At 45.0% G+C, this 21,773-nt stretch overlaps 1 protein-coding gene across 14 annotated transcripts in view; it reads left to right on the plus strand.

Annotated features, from left to right (window-relative positions):
• WDR27 (WD repeat domain 27) overlaps nucleotides 1–21,773 on the plus strand; it is a 1,147,516-nt gene that overhangs the window by 778,757 nt on the left and 346,986 nt on the right. For 11 of the 14 annotated variants that reach the window (XR_010176117.1, XR_010176118.1, XM_063917759.1 and 8 more), the window contains exon 22: nucleotides 3,118–3,215. The exons of the other annotated variants lie outside the window; for them this stretch is intronic. Coding sequence is in view for 9 of the 11 variants with exons in the window: in XM_063917759.1 (XP_063773829.1) it covers nucleotides 3,118–3,215 (98 nt within the window). In the remaining 2 variants the exon portion in view is untranslated. The remainder of the gene's footprint in view (nucleotides 1–3,117; nucleotides 3,216–21,773) is intronic. 14 annotated transcript variants of the gene reach the window in all.

Here is a 21,773-nt window from a genome sequence, read left to right on the forward strand (position 1 = left end):
GGACAACTATAAAAACAAAGGGAATGCAAAATAAAGCTCCTTAATGGACATGGAGCCACTATAACAGCTTTAATGCAAGTTACAGTAGTGCAGATTCTACTGTCGACTAGCTGGGTGTGGCTTGGTGACTATACTGGATGGCAGCAGATAGAAGGGTAGATGCTAGTGGGCTAAAGGACCTCTGATGTCATAACCATGTGAACCGTGACCCACATCCTCATGAGGGGACAGATTCATTGCACCCGGGGGTGGGGGGTGTTAGGATTATGCTGTTAGAGGAGGGACGATTAGGGTTAGGCTTGGGGGCAGATTGTTAGGGTTAGGCTGTGGGGTACAGTTAGGTTTAGGCTGCACGGAAGGGGGAGAGGGGGTACAGTTAGGGTTAGACTATGGGAGTGTGTGTACGGCTAGGCTGTGTTGCTGTACATAGGTTAGGGTTAGGCTGCATGGGGGTATATGGTTAAGGTTGGGCTGTGGCGGGGGTCATGGGAAAAGGAGGGTTAGGGTAAGGGGAGGGGCAAGGTCCTTCAGCCCACCTGAATTTAAACTCAACCCAGTTAGAAGTGGCTCCTAACAACTAGAGATGAGCGGGTCCGGATCTCAGAGAACCGATCCCCCATGAAAATCCCATTCCGAGCCAGTTTCCGGGTCCGGCTCATGACTTCCCACCAGACTCGGAAACCAGAACGAGGCAAAACGTCATCATCCCGCTGTCAGATTCTCAAAGGGTTTTGGATTCCATATAAGCAGCTACGCATTGCCGCCATTTTCACTCCGGACTTGGATAGTGAGGGATACAGACCTCTGTCTCTCTCTGTGGGTGGTGGCATTGGGTGGGGTCAGCATGTGCTCTCTAGGGGTGCTGTCCTGTCACTTTAATGTTAGGGGTGCTGTCCTGGCTGTCACTGGTGTTTCATGTGCTGTTACGGGTGCTGCAGCTGTACATGGGTGTTGTTGCTGTCCTGGCTGTCACTGTGTTGTACAGGGGGCAGGGGCACTGTCCTCCTGTATGCAGTGAAAATACAGGGGTGCTGACCCTGTCTTGTATGCTGTAAAAAAATCAGGGGTGCTGCTGTTAAAATAAATGTACACTGGCCCTGTCTTGCATGCTGCAAAAATTGTGGGGTGCAGTAAAATAAATGTACACTGGCCCTGTCTTGTATTCTGTAATAATTCTAGGGTGCAGTAAAATAAATGTACACTGGCCCTGTCTTGTATGCTGTAATAATTCAGGGGTGCAGTAAAATAAATGTACACTGGCTTAGTCATTCAGCTACCTCATTGCACCTCTTTTACTTCTTTGCATTATGTACTCTTTGGGACCTAGTTCTTAAAAGTGCCATCCTGTCTGACACTGCAGTGCCACTCCTAGATGGGCCAGGTGTTTGTGCCAACCACTTAGGTTGCTTAGCTTAGTCATCCAGCGACCTCGGTGCACCTCTTTTTTTCTTTGCATTATGTGCTCTTTTAGGTCCTAGCTTTTAGAAGTGCCATCCTTTCTGACACTGCAGTGCTACTCCTAGATGGGCCAGGAGTTTGTGCCGCCCACTTGTGTCGTTTAGCTTAGTCATCCAGTGACCTCGGTGCAACCTTTTGGCCTGAAAACAATATTGTGAGGTGTCCAGAATAGACTGGAAATGAGTGGAAATGAATGTTATTGTGATTAATAATACAGTAGGATCAAAATTACCCCCAAATTCTGTGATTTTAATTGTTTTTTGTTTATTTGAAAAATCATCCAGATCCAAAACCAAAACCCGAAAGTGTGGTTATGGCAAAACAAATCCAGATCCAAAACACGAGCGGGGATCCAAAACCAAAACACAAAGCCCCAAAAAAGTGTCTGCTGCACATCTCTACTAATAACCCTTGAGAGTACCTTTATAGTGAGCACTGTAGTGGCTACTCACTTGGCCCTTCTGTGCTTGAAAAGAGCTGTTTGTGGAAAAGGCGCTCCAGAACCGATTCGTCTCACCACACTCCAGCCGTGTGGTCTGAGGCCTTCTTGATCCCTCCAGTGGAAAGCTCTGGTTCCCACAATCCCTCTCATTGTGACCTTGTTCTCCTTCCTTAACACCCTCCTGAGCTTCCATCATATGGCTAGGTGTCCCCTCCATCACTGAGCTGCGGTAGCTACAGAGAATGCTGGGACCCGCTGTACTTCCGGTCCCACAGATGACACTTCCCTACTCTGCCATGTGTCAGCACACACCCCTTCCAGCAGCCCTGATTCAAAGACCCAGCTGACACAGAGATACAGGGGTCGATAGGCAGCGAAGGCCAAGGGAGGGCCCGAAGACACCGCACAGAGATTACAGTGGCAAGCAAATCACTGAAGCATTGCAACCAGCCCGCAGTGTCGATTTGGCAGAGGTGGCATTGGACCGGCCAAACAGTAACTTGCCCGGTATCCGCACCTGCGTATAAGGACACATCAACCAGTAGTACAGTGTGCACGGACGCTAAATGTGGGAGTATTAGACCTTGCACACGGATGTACAGAAGGAAAGGAGTTTGTAGCAACATTAGTATAAAGCCGCAGTCGAACAAGCTCTAATAGACACTGCTGCATGCGACTTAGAATCCGGCCCAGTAACTAAAGTATACACCTGTGGTGCAGTGATCTGATACCAAACATTTAGATTTTATTTATATATAATTTTATTAAACATAATATTTTTTTTTCAAAACAGTTAAAAACAAGTTAAACCATCCCAGGCATATTTCACCATTAGGAACAAAGATAGCTAAAAATATCCACCTTTTACAGTATTCAATGTCTTTGGCGGTGTCTGCCATGTAGAAGTTCTGTAAAAACATCTAAAATATATCCAAAATGGCACGTTTGGTCTGTAAGTGCTACTTTATTGGCATTGAACTAAATTTTGTGTGTGGTTACATTTTCTTCTCTTTTCTAGGACATAAATGGCTTCAACTATTTCTGTAGATAACATTAATAGGGGGAGATTCAACTGTTTGGAAAGTCAGTTGGGAGTCTGTTTTTTCTTATCTAATAGACAGGGAAAAACAGACACCCAACCGATTTTTCATTCCACCCAAAGTGTTTTCCTTTTTGCTTTATCACCCTGTTTCACAGTTTTCCCCTTATTTACACAGGGCTCTGCATTTAGCACTCAGACAGCTGAAGCGTACAATCTCTTTGTGACCACGGCCATTGGTGATAGCCTAAAATTATGGGATATTAGGATTTTACGGTAAGAGTTTAATACAAAACACCTTTTCTGTATTGTATTCTACATAATTTGGAAACTGCGTAATATTATTATTATTATTATTATTATTATTATTATTATTATTATTATTATTATTATTATTATTATTATTATTATCTGGTTTATTTCCACACACAACAAAAAGTTATAAATAACAGCAAAAGTTTAATATAATTTACATTAAGACTCACAGACTGTAACTTTAGTAGCTCCTTTAAAAGTGTACAGTATACAAGTAGTTAGTTAATTATTTGTATTCCTAGATCCAGGTAGTGCAATTTAGTAATATAGATTCCAAATGGAAAATAGAGAAAATAATTTATCTGAAATCTCACACTATTATGTTAACTCAGTAGTGAATCACTTTTTTAAATTCTAAACATATGAATATCTATCTATAAATTTAAAAATATATTATATAGTATTTGTTTACAATGAAAGCCTTTATATTGTGTTTTCTGCTGTTTTTAAATAAAAAAAATGTCTTGCAACAATCAAGTGTTAAGGGGGGTACTCACGGAGCGATCCCACCTTAAAATCTAAGCAATCTGACTAGATTGCTTAGATTTTAAGTATGATCTCTCCGTGTGTATCCCCTACAGCGATAGCGATGCGTGGCCCCGCGCGGCGCTATCGCTGGTGCTAGATTGGCCTTCATGCAGGCTCAATGGGTGAAATGAGGCCCCCCCCTTCCCCCTTCCCCCCCACATGCTCTGCACACATTGCGCTGTGCTGAGCGTCGGGAGAGATGTGTGCTGAGCGGTTCGCTCAGCACACATCTCTTCCCACATCCGCCCGTGAATATGGGCCTTAAGAATTGTGAAAGCCCGCATGGTGCATGACACTGTATTTTCTTAGCTGCTGGTATTAGTTTTGCATAGTTGCACTGCACCTCTCTTTAAGCTAGCAACAGCTGCATTTGCCCACATGCTACATCTTTATCGCAGTTCTTAATTTAATCAGTTGTCATTTTGGTTGGCATTAGTCCTAAACAAAATCAGTCTTGTGATAGGCTTGCCTGCACTGAAAATGGCTTCTGTGCAGGGGCAAAATGGGTTAAGGGGCCTCTTAAGTAATTCCAAACTTGGGATAATAGAAACATCTCAACGACTGCTGATCTTTTGTGGTTGTCTGGTGACGTTCAGTTACATCAATGTTTCTTATTCTTTATAGGTTGTGGAAAAATGTGGACTGTATTAAAATTTTTGTGGAGCACCAAAAAAATTGTTTTTACAATAAATAAGAAAAAAATCTGTATAGCAATGGCCCTTGAAACATGACCACATAACTTGTATTTGACAAACTAACTCCCTTCCCACATAACTAGTATGGGGAGGGGGCTCTATCTGAACCAATGGGCATCCATGTTCATGAGCTTTGTTTTCTGGAGAAACCACTTTCTTTGCTGTTAAAGGGCAAAGTCTGACTGAGTACATTGCTCAGTCTAGAGTCTAGACAGTGGGCTGATTCTGAATCGCACATAAAAGCGGATGTTTCAGCAACAGTACCTTCTTGCGTTCAACCTATGTAACACATTCACCATAGGGGTTTTAGACATTTCTCACATGTGCAGTTGCAAGCAATTGATCAGCTACAGTACATGAACATCAGCATGGTGTGCGGCTCAGAATTAGGCCCAATGTCTGTTGTCTGTAAATATGTAGGGATTTATTTATGAAACCCCACTCTTCTAATTGTGTTTATGCCTGATATTGAAAAGGGCAATGCTTTTACTAGCCGTGTCTTGCTAGTTAAAACATTGCCCTTTAAAATATTGTGCATAAACTTGATCAGAAGACTCTCTTGGTGCGCCAATTCTTGCGAGACTCTGCTAGCATCTGGCGTCTTTTTTGCATAAAATGCTTCTTAGTCGCACTAAGATTTGACTATGATGCACCAGGAGACTGTGTTGGTTAATTTGATATGCAACACTTGTATATCTGTGTGCAAATTAAACTCTGAATCTGTATCTGAAGTGCTATGGAGCAGCGGCCATGGCTTTCTTCAAGTTACGTTGTGTTATGTAAACAGACTCAGTCACACACAGATATACAAGTGTTGCACATCAAATTAGTTAGTGCAATCTCCAAGTGAGTTCTAGTTGCATCACGTTGTGACTAAAATGCATTTTTGCCACACAAAAAAAAGATGGCTGATGCTAATGGCTTGCTCTCACCAAGCATCTCGCGCTCTATGGCGTATTAAGATGTATAAGGTCAAATCTTTAATATCTTTAATACTTTTTAAACACATAAAAACAACCAAAGCAAAATGGGTAAGGTAGTATGTAAATTCCAGTAACATGAGTTCCAGTACATAAAAATAGACTTGCAAAATCTCAGTACAAAAAATGTTTAGAACATTTAAACCCAAACAATGCTGGCTCCAGTGCAGTGCGCATATGTATGAGCTGGCTGGCAAAGTGGTAAACATCTTTTTACTGCTGCCAGTCAGTATAGCTGTAGAGCTGAGCTTCACATAGCTGCTTTTGCAAAGTTTTCTGTAATAAGAGGTAAAACAAAATTAGTCCCCCCTGCAAAATGAATCAATTTTCATAACCTTTTTACTGCTACAAAGAAGTGTAACTTGCCCTAAGCACTGTGGGGGTTCAGATTGGGTGCAAATTTACCTAAAAGTCCTTATAGTTGTTGTTGCTCTGACTCTGGAGGGTTTGGCTTTAGATGACGCCTTTGGTTTGGGACTGCAGTGGACTCAACCCTTTAAGCAAAACACTTCAGACATATGTACAAGCCAGGAAAAGGGGAAATAGCATTAGAGTGCTCCATCGTCCTCATCATGGTACCTACAAACTCAGGGATAACTGTATTTAAAAGACAGGAATCCTATTTTTCCAATGGTGTGACCCTTGAGAAGTTATTATCTGGTGATCATGTGTGATACAAAGAAATTTCCTTCACTGCAGACATATTATGAAGTCCAGATATGGGGAAATATTTACTACATCCTGGCTACCATAAGTGAAGAGTTATTCTTATTTGAAAGAGAAGAGTCTCATGTTTGAAATAGAGATGTGCGGAGGGCACTTTTCGTGTTTTGGTTTTGGTTCTGGTTCTATGCTCGTGTTTTGGCTCTGGATTGGTTTTGCCAAAACCACCCTTTCGTGTTTTGGTTTTGGATCTGGATGATTTTTGAAAAAACATAAAAACAGCTAAAACCGCAGAATTTAGGGGTAATTTTGGTCCTACGGTATGATTAATCTCAATAACATTCATTTCCACTAATTTCCAGTCTATTCTGAACACCTCACACCTCACAATATTGTTTTTAGGCCAAAAGGTTGCACTGAGGTGGCTGTATGACTAAGATAAGCAACACAAGTGGACGGCACAAACACCTGGCCCATCTAGGAGTGGCACTGCAGTGTCAGACAATATGGCACTTAAAAAAACTAGGCCCCAAACAGCACATCACGCAAAGAAGAAAAAGAGGTGCAATGAGGTATCTGTATGACTATGCTAAGCAACACAAGTGGGCGGCACAAACACCTGGCCCATCTAGGAGTAGCACTGCAGTGGCAGACAGGATTGCACTTAAAATACAATAGCCCCCAAATAGCACATCATGCAAAGAAGAAAAAGAGGTGCAATGAGGTAGCTGTATGACTAAGCTAAGCGACACAAGTGGGCGGCACAAACACCTGGCCCATCTAGGAGTGGCACTGCAGTGGCAGACAGGATGGCACTCAAAAAAAAATAGTCCCCAAACAGCACATCATGCAAAGAAGAAAAAGAGGTGCAATGAGGTAGCTGGATGACTAAGCTAAGTGACACAAGTGTGTGGCACAAACACCTGGCCCATATAGGAGTGGCATTGCAGTCCCACTGCACTAATGGCGGATACCGGACGCATGTCCAACACTAGCATAGTTGTTATGGCCTCAGTAATCCGCTTTGCAACAGGGTGTATATATATATATATATATATATATATACGGCAGTATCACTGGTATTATATGCCAGTATCACTGGATTTATACGGCAGTACCACTGGACTGGATTGATATGGCAGTATCACTGGACTGGATTTATATGCCAGTACCACTGCAATTATACGGCAGTATCACTGGAATTATACGGCAGTATCACTGTATTTATATGCCACTACCACTGGAATTATACGGCAGTACCACTGGACATATACAGCAGTATCACTGGACTGGAATTATACGCCAGTACCACTGGAATTATACGGCAGTATCACTGAAATTATACAGCAGTGCCACTAGACTTATACGGCAGTACCACTGGACATATACGGCAGTATCACTGGACTGGACTTATACGCCAGTACCACTGGAATTATACGGCAGGATCACTGGAGTTATATGGCAGTACCACTGGACCTTTACGGCAGTACTGCTGGACATATACGGCAGTATCAATGGACATATACGGCAGTACCACTGGACATATACAGCAGCACAGGGACACCACCACTGGACTGATGCAGGATAACACAGCACCACTGCAATGGACTGGATTTATACAGCAGAACTGGACATATAGCAGCAGAGGATACCACCGCTGTGACTGGACTGATGTAGCACAAGACACTACCACTATACTGATGCAGCACAACACAGCACCACTGGACTGGACTTATACAGCAGCACTGGACATATGACAGCAGAGGACACCACCACTGTGACTGGACTGATGCAGCACAAGACACCACCAGTGGACTGATGCAGGACACTGAGGACGGAGACACGTCCTCTCACTACACTCTCCAATGCTGGAGTTAAAATGGCGGGTCACGCGGCTCCTTATATGGAATCCAAATCCCGTGAGAATCCGACAGCGGGATGATGATGTTTTGCCTCGTTCGGGTTTCCGAGTCAGGCAGGAAAACCCGAGCCAGGCTCGGATCCGGGCTCGAGTGGTAAAGTTTGGGGGGAGGGGGGTTCGGTTCTCAGGGAACCGAACCTGCTCATCTCTAGTTTGAAATGACGTGGCCCTTAGTGGTATAGATGATCACCAAATATCAACCTATTGTATAGTGCAGAAATACTAGTAGAGCAATCATGTGGCTCCTTAGTGGCTACTGTCTGGTGTTTGACAAACATAAACAACCTGTACTGCAGAAATACCAGCAGAGCAATGATGAGACTCCACAGAGTTTATATAGAAATACTAGTAAATCCAGTGGATGGGGGAGGGCACAATTTGTTCATGACCGCATTCACAATGGCACGTACACATTTGGGGGCACCTTCATTTCATAGAGGGGAGACCACTCTTCTAAACAATGTGCCCACTTAATAGTTACTGTCAGTGGTCACCAGACAATAACACCCTATGCTACAGAAAGTGTTAGGAACACCCAGATATCTCCCTTCCTGGTATCATTAAACGCAGAGGTTTCTTCATTTGATGCGGTTGGTTGACCGTTTTTGAAAATGATATGCTACCATAGTACCATATTATTCTTACACATTTTATGCATTTCATTCAAAAACCTATGTGTAGAATCCAGCTTTTTGCTGGTTTGGAAAGGTGGATTAATGCCAAAGCAAAAACAACAAAGTATTTCTTGGTGGTGGTTAGAAAAATAGTACACACATTTACTTTACGTCACTTTCTTGCAATTTGAATTAAAATAAAAAATGTTTTGGCCATTTAGAATAGCATGGTTTAGCATTGTGAGGAGAAATAAGCAAAGTGTGCTATTGTCAACAAGGTACAATTTGTGTGGGTATTACATACTAATATTAATGTTGGGGTGTGACAACCCCAAAAAAGGCCAAAATAGAGAAGGCTCAGCATAGAAGGGGTTAACACAAGACAGAACATCCACTCTCCAAGTAATTGATTTCTCTTAAATATAGAACAAGCAGTATGTTGGATGTATTCAGTTACAGAGGTTGCTTTGCCTGCATGCATTAAAGCTGGTATAATTTCAAGGAGAAAGGTGGTGGTGGTGAAGGGGGGTGAGGGGTTTCAGATCACAGAGAACAGCACGTGCTTGGACTTTGGGCCTAATTCAGACCTGATCGCAGCAGCAAATTTATTCTCCTATGGGCAAAACCATGTGCACTGCAGGGGAGACAGATATAACATGTGCAGAGAGAGTTAGATTTGGGTGGGGTGTGTTCAAACTGAAATCTAAATTGCAGTGTAAAAATAAAGCAGCCAGTATTTACCCTGCACAGAAACAATATTCCCACCCCAATCTAAATTTCTCTGCACATGTTATATCTGCCCCACCTGCAGTGCACATGGTTTTACCCATTAGAGAACACATTTGGTGCTGCGATCAGATCTGAATTAGGCCCCTTGCACACTATTAACGGGCTGGGATGTACAATCACATCATGCTCTGCAATCTATAAACCTTATCTTTTCCAAATATACCAAATACAATAATTGTTTTTAATACATGGGGTGGTTAGATCATCGTATATGTATATATACAGACAAATCTCAACATACTTTACACAGCAAGGGATTTCAGCACCAAACATCCTATATCCTATTCATTCACTTAACTTTTGAGCTTTTAGTAAAGTGTGATTTGTGTGCACCTTAACTAATACTTAAATTGTGTTTAAAATACACAATACTCAGTATGCTATTCAGGGAACTTGAACAATTAACCTCATATACTGTACCTTAGTTAGACACTTAACACAAGCTACTTTCTCCTGTGTTGTAAGCCAAGTAATTCTAACTGTATGAAACTAGTTGTAATTGTTTGTTTAATCCATTGCATCTAAGCAAATCTTTGTAGTGTGCAGCCATGCATACAGATGGGTCCTCCGTTATCTTGGCTGGCTGAGGCATTAGTCGCGATTGGGCAAGGAGGCGCCTAGTCGAAGGGAGGCGCAGAGAGCGTTTGGCGTTACATTTGAGTGTAATACCTAAGATCATCCACTAGGTGTCACTTTTTAAAATCACCATTGCGCATGCGTGTGGTCTCCATTAAAATACAATACTGAGGGGGCGTGGCTTGGCCGGCTATCGAGGCAGCAGCGAGGAACTGGAGCTCCTCCTTATATTCTCTTAAAGTACCCCTACTTTTGCACCCTAGACCCCAGTACCGCTGCATTATAGCCTCACTCCCTGCTTCTACTAGCCCTGAGCCGGGAGCTGCAGGTCACGGAGCCGAGAGCCAGTTTTGTCGTCTCCGCGGGTTGCGGCCTGCACACCTCCCTGACGCCGGGGCCTCAAGTCCGAGCTACCCTGAAGACGTTGCGGACATTGGAGCGCTGATCACCCCCTGGCTGTACCTGCACTGCGGCTTCTTCATTCAGCCGCTGCTGGGAGCCGGAGCATGTGAGCGCTTCGCTGCTGCGGTGGACCTCCCGCTGTATGCGCCGGGGCTCAGAGCGGGACCTGCCGGGGATCGCCTCACGGGAGGAGGAGGGAGGCGGCTGACTGGTGGGAGGTGAGAGAGACCAGCACTGTTAAGTGCTGACTCTGCATCTGCAGTCGCTGCTGCGGCTCCCTGCCCCTGCTGCTCTCACTACACTCCTTCCCCCACGGTCAGTTCTCTGCCCCTGCCAGGAAAATAAAAATACAGTGGGGGGATGTGGCCTGGCTGTGGATGGGAGAGGAGGTGCTGCACCAGAGCTCCTGACTCTATTGTAAAAATGTCACCCCCTTCTGCAACCCTCTGTGCCCACAAGCTTCCTCTAGCTTTTTTCAAGGCTGTGGGTGGTTGCCTGCGATCGGGGAACCTGCCTGGTGCCCACTCCGGCTGTTTCCAGACCGCGGCCTACACCATCATTTGAAGCCGGGGTCTGTAGTTTCGGCCCTTCCCGACGCCGGGCTCCGGGACCGGAGCGCGGCGGAAACGGGTCTCGTACCTGCACCCTTCCTTGCCGGTGGCCTTCTCCGGGACCCCTCCTGCCGACCCTGGACCATCGGACGCAGAGGAGCTGAAGCGCACCCGCCGCCTGCCTCCCAGAGCCGAAACCTGGGACTGTCCACTGGTCATCACCGTCTGGGGGGGGCTGGGGGGAGGTGTGGCAGCTGACACGGAATCTGTCGCCAGGGCCGCAGCTGCGACACTACAACAGGAATCTACTGATCGTCCCTGTCCGGCTGTCCCTGCAGGATATTTCCGCACCCCTGCAGCACTGTTACTGTGTGTGCTGATTTCTCTGGCCTATGTTTATGTTTATCTCCACACTCTCAAGTTGGCTCCATTACGACACTGCCGTCCTATGATTGCGAGCTCCCCATAATGTGAGTGTTCTTGCTCTGCTCCCACCGCCACTCATGTTTGCCTAATCGACATGTTCCTGACCTACTGTGACTGAGTACACCTGTTTCACGCTTCACCTTTGACCGGACCCGGCGGAGTTTAGGCGCCCTTTCATTCTCCACTGCCTTCATCTCTACTGATGAACGATGCCTCCCAAAAAGAACAAAGACCCAGCGCCTTCCAAAATTTCTTTCCCCCCTCCTAATCTCCCCTCTACAAAGCATTATCCCCCGCCCACTGTGCCAGACCCTGTGCTGTCGACTGGTCTACCATCCATGCTCACGGTCTCCGGAGTTGATTGCAATTCTGACGCACCCTTAACTGTGAAGTCTCTTTGCCAGATTCTCTCCGCCTTTAAATCGGACCTCTCTAAAGACCTGACCTCTGCTGTTCGTGAGGTCAAAACCGAGCTGGTGGCAATTGGGGACAGTACCGACCACTTGGAACGTAAGGTGGAAGAACTGGTCGCCTCCCATAACAAGTTGATCACCTCCCATGATCGTCAACAACAGGAGATGGACCAATTCCGGTCTAAGTTAGCTGACATGGAGGACAGATCTCGACGGAACAACATTAAGATCAGGGGCATCCCCGATTCTGTCACTAATTCTGAACTCAAACCCTATGCCATCGCCCTCTTCAGGAAGCTCCTCCCCGCTGCGGATATTGCAGAGCTCCTGATTGACCGTATCCACCGCCTCCCTCGGCCACGCACAGTTTCCTCTGACCTCCCTAAAGATACCCTCCTCCGTGTGCATTTCTTTACAGTCAAGGAACGCATCATGAGAGCTGCCAGGGAATCTAAAAATTCAGACACCCTAGGGGGCCTCCAAATATTCCAGGATTTTTCCGCTGCCACCATTGCGAAGAGACGTGCCCTTTCATCTATTACTATGGCGCTCAGGTCCCATGATATCCACTACCGCTGGGGATTCCTGGTCAAACTGATAGTTTCCTATGAGGACTCCACTTACATCATCTCCTCCATCGATGCGGGAGTCAAGTTGCTCTTGGATATGGACATTACTGTTCAGAAGCCATCTGCTCCATCCCGTCCGTCCTCAATCCGACAGGAATGGTCGAACACCTGAGCCATCTGATCACAGCATTGGGTCTCTCAACATTCCTTTCTGTCTCTGTGAAACTGTAGACTTCTTCCCCCCTGCCGTGAGGGGAAGTCATTAACATTTATTGTACCCGTTATGCATTATGATATTTCTCTTGGTCTATATGTTACAGGTTACTCTTCACTTGTTATGATGTATCTGTTATCATACACTGGTTATTTGTCGCAGTTTAGGTTTACTCCAGTTTCCAGGGGCACTATGCCCTGCTGGAATTATTCCCAGTTGTTTATATGTGATGTCTCCTATGCTTTCACCTATTGCGCCATAGGGCCAGTTTAACATGTTCTTATTCTCTCTTTAACTTGGTGTACCTGAGTGGCGGTGCCTGCTCTGCCGGCCCATCCCCAACTTTTTTCTATACTACTGCAAGTTGTTTTCTTCCCCTGCAGTAGTCATGCAGGACCTTTTTTTTTGTCTACCCCCCTTCTCCCAGTTTACTTTGTCCTCCCTGTACCCCCTCCTGTCTTTCTTCCTCCCGAGCTCCAGATTCATGTTTTCCCTCCACTTCCTGTGGTACTCTGTTCTCCATTTCAACAGTAATTATGATGCCTAGTATAGATATTTGTCTCTCACCCTTGCCTTACACTTTTAATGGTTAACCTCCTCTCTCTCAATGTTAAGGGTCTAAACTCAACCAACAAACGCAGACTAGCCCTCTCTTTTTTCAGTCAACAAAAAGAGCAAATGTAGTCACGCTGCAAGAAACCCATTTATCCTCTACTAACCCCCTCCTGTTCAAAGATAATTATTTCCCTGTGGGATATTATGCAAACGCCCCGTTTAAACGTAACGGTGTAGCTATCCTCTTTAGTAAACATGTTTCCTTTACCCCTCACTCCCAAATCTCTGACAAGAGTGGCCGCTACCTAATCCTTACTGGTCTCCTGGATGACAAGCCCACTACACTAGTTTCCCTCTACGCCCCTAACTCTAACCAAACACCGTTCCTACGCAAATTGTTTCTCCTAATTCGCAAATCGCTTAAAGGCTCCCAAGTTGTCCTGGGAGACTACAATTTAGTTTTAGATCCAAAACTGGATAAATCTGGCCCTCTCTCACGACCCATACCCTCGGCTCAATCCGGCCTCTCTCTAACCTTCCACAATCTCCTCACGGAGTTCGATCTATTTGATATCTGGAGGATTAATAACCCCTCAGGGCGGGAATATGCCTTCCACTCCTCAGTACACAATTCCTATTCCAGGATTGATTTAATTTTATGTGATAAATGGTCTCTCCAGAGAACTAGGGACATTGCTATTCTACCGATCACTTGGTCGGACCACGCCCCTATTCTCTGGAAATGGAACCTCTCCGCTCCCTAGAACCCCCCTAGGCAATGGCGTCTCTATACCTACCTATTAAGCAATCCTCTCTCCAAAACACGGATCCTAGATTCTATTAACTCTTATCTCGCCACCAACTCTCCCCAGGACACCTCTGTCATTAACCACTGGTGCGCCTTTAAGGCCTTTACCCGTGGTGCAGCTATAAAAGCTGGTGCCATCCTCAAGAAACAAGCTCTCCAGTTACAGTCGAAACTGGAGGCCGAATTACTAGATCTTGAATCACGCAATATAGCCACTCCCTCTAGAACCCTCAAGAAGGAACTCTCTAGTGTTCGTAGCCAACTCCAAAAATTGCTTCTTGCCCGTACGCAAGCGGCTTTAAACAGATTGAGACACAAGTTCTATCTTCTAGGTAACAAATCTGGTAGAATGTTAGCCTGTAAGCTCCGGGCTCAGCGAGCTAGGAACAAGATCAAATTTGTATACTCCCCCTCCAAACGGAAAGTCCTCAATCCTAAAGATATCACAAATCACTTTGCACATTACTACAGTAAACTTTACAATTTACTGACTGACCCCTCTACCCCTCAACCCACCCCTCTCTCCATCTCTTCTTTTCTGGACAATCTCTCTTTTCCCACACTGAATCCAGAGCAACTGTACGCTCTCAACGCCCCATGGACCCCTGCTGAGGTTGCCGCAGCCGTTAAGTCCTCTCCCCACAACAAAGCCCCGGGCCCTGACGGGTTCGTCTCTGATTTCTATGCCTCGTTCCTTGATGTTCTCTCTCCTCACCTGACCGCCCTCTTTAACAATTTCTCTGATCAAGGAACTTTACCGGCGGAACTTCTAGAAGCACGAATAGTCACTATTCCCAAACCCGGCAAAGACCCTGCTTATGTACACAATTACCGTCACATTGCCCTGCATAATACTGATATCAAATTATACGCTAAACTGATTGCGTCACGAGTGAACAGATTTCTACCATTGCTGGTACACCCGGATCAGACTGGTTTTGTCCCGGGCCGACAGGCGTCGGACAATGGGGGTAATTCCAAGTTGATCGCAGCAGGACATTTTTTAGCAGTTGGGCAAAACCATGTGCACTGCAGGGGAGGCAGATATAACATGTGCAGAGAGAGTTAGATTTGGGTGTGGTGTGTTCAATCTGCAATCTAAATTGCAGTGTAATAATAAAGCAGCCAGTATTTACCCTGCACAGAAACAAAATAACCCACCCAAATCTAACTCTCTCTGCAAATGTTATATCTGCCACCCCCCCCTGTAGTGCACATGGTTTTGCCCAACTGCTAAAAAATTTCCTGCTGCGATCAACTTGGAATTACCCCCATTACGCGCAGAGTTTTCAACTTGATTGATTCTCTCTCTACAGATCAGGGCCTTCTCCTGCTATCCTTGGATGCCGAGAAGGCCTTCGATAGACTAAATTGGTCCTACATGCGCGAAGTCCTTCTCAGATTTGGATTTAAGGATCGCATCCTATCCTCTATTTTAGCATTATATAGCTCTCCTTCGGCCCGAGTGTTCAGCAATGGTTTTCTATCCGACCCTTTCCCAATTACAAATGGCACCAGGCAGGGTTGCCCTCTCTCCCCCCTGATGTTTGTTTTGTCAATTGAACCCCTGGCTATTACAATTCGTGACAATCCCCACTTTCCAGCACTAAAGTTCGGCTCCTCCCACCATAAATTAAGCCTTTTTGTGGACGATGTTCTTCTCTTTATTTCTGACCCTTCCACCACTCTCCCTCTTCTGACCTCCATCTTACATGCCTTCAGCTTAGCCTCCTATTACAAACTTAACATCACAAAGACTGACGCCCTGCCCATTAACATCTCCCACGCTCTTTCGACCCTCCAATCTTCCTTCCCTTATAACTGGCAGATTAATTTGATAAAATACTTAGGTGTCCATATCCCAATTCACACTCCTAATGTCTTTACATATAATCTCTCCCCTTTATTAGTTACATTAGAGGCTTTATCAAAATCTTGGGCGGCATACAAAGTCTCTTGGCTGGGACGTATGGCTGCATTCAAAATGTCCCTCCTGCCCAAACTGATGTACCTGTTCCGCACGATCCCATACACCTTCCCTAAAAAAGCCCTTCAGACTTGTTCTTCTATATTGACCAAGTATGTCTGGTCTTCTAAACCCCCATTACTGGCTCACTCCAAAATGATATTACCAAGAGCCTTAGGCGGTCTCTATTTACCCAGCATTTCTCTATACCAGGAAGCTTCCCTGTTAGCCTCCCTTAAACATTATTTTGTCACTGATTCTCTAGTATCTTGGGTGGAACTGGAACAAACCCAAGCCCATTCTGTCCCCCTTGCGGATCTTTTCCGCATTCCCAAGATGCTCCGACCTGTCTTACCACATCTTCTCCCTTCCACTGAAGCCTCGCTTAAGACTTGGGATAATCTACATGCAGTCCTGTTGTCACCTGCTTGCTGCATCGCCCAGGTCTCCATTACCACCCTCTCAGCGAAATCCCCCATTTAAATCTCTCCAGATGGAGACAGCTGGGCATACTATGTCTAGGGGATATATTGGATGGACTTTTCATGTTGTCCTTCCTTGCTCTCCAACAGAAATTCTCCCTTCCTGCCCTGGAGCTGTTCCACTATTATCAGGTCGCGCACTGGTGGAAATAGATCCCTGCCACCTTACTAACCCTGGATTCCACCTCGCAAGCCCTCTTTTCCCGGCTTTCTTTAAATAAATCCAGAGGCAAAACAAAGGAGTAGTCCACAAGCGCCTCTAAATAAAAAATCAATCTCCAGAGGAGACCGATACTGGGAATCTGGATGAGACCAGGGTGGTGATAAAGAAACCTTTCAAGGAACATAGGGAACAGACCAGAGGTGAGTGTCCATTACAAGGGATGGGATGATGTCCAGTTGATAGATTGTGAAGTGATGTGGAAAATTATCTAAAGATACCTTTTGATGTACATCCCATACTGAGTGGAGGTCAGTTCGAGGTGCGAACCTTATTGTGGAGGAAGGAATTATCCCTAGAAATTGGAGACTCTATTTCCGAATATAGTGACTAAACCTGGGAGGAAATCCTCTGGAGATTGTTTTTTATTTAGAGGTGCTTGTGGACTACTCCTTTGTTTTTGTATTTGTGTATTTGACCCCCGACCGATTACACAAGTTTTGGCCTACTTGCAGCAACAAATGCTGGAGACTCTGTGGATCAATAGGACATATTTACCACATATTCTGGTCCTGCCCGATAATTGCACAATACTGGTCCGAGGTGTTCGATTTGATTAATAAGGTAATCCACACACAACTTACTTCTGACCCGACTGTAGCGTTGCTTCATTTATTTCCCTCCCCCGCTCTCTCTACTAGCAGATATGTTCTGGGACATATTTTGATAGCCGCCCGCGCTAATCTTGCTCAATTATGGAAGCAATCTATTGCCCCAGTTCTACTAAACGTTATTCACAAAACGCACCACCACTACCTCATGGAAACTCAATACGTCCCTTATTTTCAGCACCACTTCCACCCCCCTGACCCGATGGTCCCCATGGCAGGTGTTTGTTACTACTGGTCCAGGTTCCCAGTACTTCCATAACCCTTCTAACAGCGTTTCAGCCCATTTTAGTCTAACTGAACACCCTGATAGTGAGTGATGGCAATCTAGGTCTCCTCCCGGAGTAGCTCCCTTGGTTTCATTATAGTATGGGCTCTCCTCCACTTGCCCTAATCGGGTGTAGGGTTATGTTTATGTTTCAATCCCCTTTCTCTCCCTATGCCTCTACATATTCTTTTTGACTTATTTTGTTCCATAGGAGATGTCTCTTTAAAACGATATATCTGTTTCTTTTGCATAGTTTTTCCATCTGAGTTCCTCTATCAAATGTAATATTTTTTGTATGTCTACCACTTGAAGCGGTCTCATCTCCTCTTCTGTCCTACATACTCCCCTTTCCTCTTCTCTCTTTCTTTTGTCTGCCATATTTGTTGCAAGGTACCTCCACCATTGTGTTACTGGATGCTCCCCCCCTCCCGCGTGCCCCCCTCTGCATTCCCCCCCTATATCGTGTTACGGTGTTATGTTGTATGCCCCCATTCCCCTTTTTTTTTTCTTTTTGTACCCCATAAAATAGCTTTTCTCTAATAAAAACTATTGACGTTAAAAAATACAATACTGAACTACAGCGTAAGAACTACTTTACTGGTGCGTCTCATTACACTACATTATGCTACAGTATGTCATACATTTTATAACAGTATATACAGTACAGACACAAATAGTACAGCATATACAGATGCAAACGAACGTGTTACAGGTACAGTATGGTCTATTGATGTTAGGGATGTGTAAGCATCCAAATCCTGTAGTATTAAGTATAATGGGGAGAGATAAAAGCTCCTCCCTAAGTTCCTGGATGCCAAATCACTGTGTGAATAGTTTATACAGATGCAAATGAATGTGTTAAAACACTTGTGTATGTGAAAGGAATAATGTAGCTCATTTAAGGTATGTACAGTGCACTAAATAAGCGTCCGAGTCCCCTAACGGCATAAACGAACACCAATAGGAAGGAATCGCAGCATGCATTACTTTTACACATGAACTTGTGTATCTTCCATGCAGCGACGTGGGCTAGCGGTGAAGGCTCCTGCCTCCCATGCTGAGGGTCCCGGGTTCGAGTCCCAAAGTGCCAATCTATTTTTTTTTCCTGACCTTCACTTTATTAAAAAAACATTTCTGTGTAATCCGTTGTAAAACATTCAATGGAAGGGTGCACATAGGTTTCACATAAATCAGGGTAAATCTGCAGGAGTGACTCATTCCGCTATATAAAATACACAGCAGTAATGAGCACCCATAGACATACAGTACCAGTAAATATAAATTAGTGTATTCTGACGCAACTAACTGTTCGAGCAACACAGTACTGTAGATCGTCGGCGTTAGAGAATCTGTTTTGTACTTTATACAACTCGGTAATTTACTACGAATTTGTATTCTCAATCACTGCCAACAATAGCCAAACACTGCCGGGAAAGCATAGAATTCGTTAAAAAAAAAAGGAGCTTTCAAATAGACCTGCTTTTTGCTGGCGTGTTCAGAAAGTCATGCATGGATCAGTGAGATCTGTGCATGCTTCTCTGTGGAAAAGGGTCAGAAATAGTTAAAAATGTAAAAAAAAAATTTGTGTGGGGTCCCCCATCCTAAGCATAATCAGCCTCAGGCTCCTTGAGCCGGTCCTGGTAGTTTAAATACCAGGGAAAAATTTACTGGGGCCCCCTGTATTTAGTCAACCAGCACCAGGCTCTTGGGCCAGCCCTGGTTCCAAAAATATGGGGGACAAAAGACGTAGGGGTCCCCCGTATTTTTAAAACCAGCACCGGGCTCCACTAGCAGAGAAGATAATGCCACAGCCTGGGTACACATTGATGTAGGTCCCTGTGGCCGTGGCATTACCCCCCCCCCAGCTAGTCACCCCTGTTTGGGGTACCCTGAAGGGAGTGGGGACCCTTAAATCAAGGGATCCCCCCCTTCAGGCACCCAGGCTGTCCCCCCATCCCTGGGCGGTGGATGGGGGCTTATAGCCTTTTTGTGTGTAAAAAAATAATATTGTCTTTTGTTTTAAACCTACAAGTCCCAGCAAGCCTCCCCCGCTTGCTGGTACTTGGAGAACCACAAGTACCAGCATGCGGGGAAATAACGGGCTCAATGGTACCTGTAGTTCTACAACAAAAGAAATACCCAAATAAAAACAAGACACACACACACCGTGACAGTACAATTTTATTAAAACACAAACACACTTATACATACTTACCTACATCCCACGCCGCGCAATCACGTCCCAATCTCCATGTAGAATCCAAACGTTTACCTCTAAATCCAAAATTCCAATATACTCGCCTATTATCCAGTGATGGTCGGTCCTCTTCTTTCCTGAAGTAATTCACGACCTTGTCAAAAATAAAAAAACGAAAGTCAGATCCACGCCACTAAAGGGGTTCCATGTTTACACATGGAACCCCTTTTTCCGAATCCTGTCACTGGAGATCCCAGCAGCCAATCAGGGAGCGCACGTCATGGCGCTCTCCTGCTTGGCTGTGTGCTACTAGCCTGTCAATAAGGCAGTGCGCAGCAGCTAGAATGGAGCTTAGCGCAGCCCCATTCTAGCCTATGATGGGAACTTTGTGGTCTACCGCTAACCACGGGGGTAATTGGGGTTACTCTTCTGGGTGACACCAATTAACTTTGCGGTTAACTGCAAAGACTGCAAAGTTCCCATCATAGGCTAGAGTAGAGGTGCGCGATCCTCCATTCTAGCCACTGCGCTACTCCTGATTGACAGGCTTGTAGTGCACAGCCAAGCAGGAGAGCGCCATGACGTGTGCGCTCCCTGATTGGCTGCTGGAATCTCCAGTGACAGGAGTCACGGGGGTTCCCGGCATTCGGGGAAAGGGGTTCCATGTGTAAACATGGAACCCCTTTAGTGGCGTGTAGTGGGATTTTGTTTTTTAATATACTGTAACACTGTAGGGGAACAGGGTGTCGTCTCCTGGGGTAGATGGCAGCAAGCAGCAGCTGAGAAATCATACAAGTCCAGTTTTGTGGTGCAACTGTCCGCAACCAGTTTTATTAAGCAGAAAATAAAATAAACATCAAAAGAAAATACCTTGCCTGTCCGGCACTAACTATACACAAGATGTTCCTGACTGTCTCTAAACAAAACACAGAGTTTTCTATTAAATACTGTATGGCTCACTTGTATAAGGAAGCATGTTTCTCCCACAGAGGTTTTGCAGTTTCTCCCCAGGCAGTCTGCACACACTGATCAGACTAGCAGCCCTATAAGGCTCTTACACAGCTGAAAGCCCTGATTAGCCCTCTGTGAGCCAAAGACCAGAACTGGGCCCAATATCAGGAACTTGCCCTCTCTCTCCGGGCCCTTATCCAGCTTTTCCAACAGACTGAAAGGCTGCTAACAAAACAAAACATTTTCCTGGAAGTTTTCCTTTTCCTAAAACATGTAAGACAAGAACCTGGGACAAACATATCTGCCCTCAAACACTATTCTAGTGTTCTTGTCACATATCCCCCTCCCCTGTTTCAGTAGTTATATTTAAAAAGGGTATTAATACGCTCCCCGGAAACTATAGACCGGTTAGCTTGACATCTATAGTGGGGAAAATACTAGAAGGTATATTAAGGGATAGCATTCTAGAGTACTTGGATACCTCCAAGGTTATTACTAGGAATCAACATGGAATTGTGAAGGACAGGTCATGTCAAACTAATTTAATAAGCTTCTACGAGAAAGTGAGCGATAGTATTGATAAGGGTCAAGCAGTGGATGTGATCTTTTTAGACTTCTCCAAGGCTTTTCCCTAAGAACCCTCTCCGGAACCCTCACAGGTAAAGTTTGAAAAAGGTAGAGAAGTTGTGGCATTACTGTCATTTTAAGGGCAATAATCCTACCCAGCCAGGATAAAATATGGGACCTCCATTTAGCCAAGTCCGATTTAATCTTAGTAAGTAGCCGCAGGAAGTTTTCCGAGTATAGAGAGTTATAGTGGGAAGTAATATAAACACCCAGATATTTAATCTTATTGGTCTGCCAACGAAGGTCATAGGAGGACTGCAGGGAGCATTTAAGATCTCCAGAGACATGCAATAACATAGCTTCGGATTTAATAAAATTGATTTTGTAGCCCGACAGGGAACCATATGCCTCAATGATCTGATACAAGGTGGGGAGAGAAGACTGCAGCTGAGTTAAAGACAACAGTACATCATCCGCAAAAAGCGAAATCTTAAACTCCTGTGAGCCCGTCTTCACACCCCGAATTCCGTCAGAGTTTCTTATCATCGCGGCCAAG

The sequence above is a fragment of the Pseudophryne corroboree genome, chromosome 4 (genome assembly GCF_028390025.1).
Source record: "Pseudophryne corroboree isolate aPseCor3 chromosome 4, aPseCor3.hap2, whole genome shotgun sequence".
Classification (NCBI taxonomy): domain Eukaryota; kingdom Metazoa; phylum Chordata; class Amphibia; order Anura; family Myobatrachidae; genus Pseudophryne; species Pseudophryne corroboree.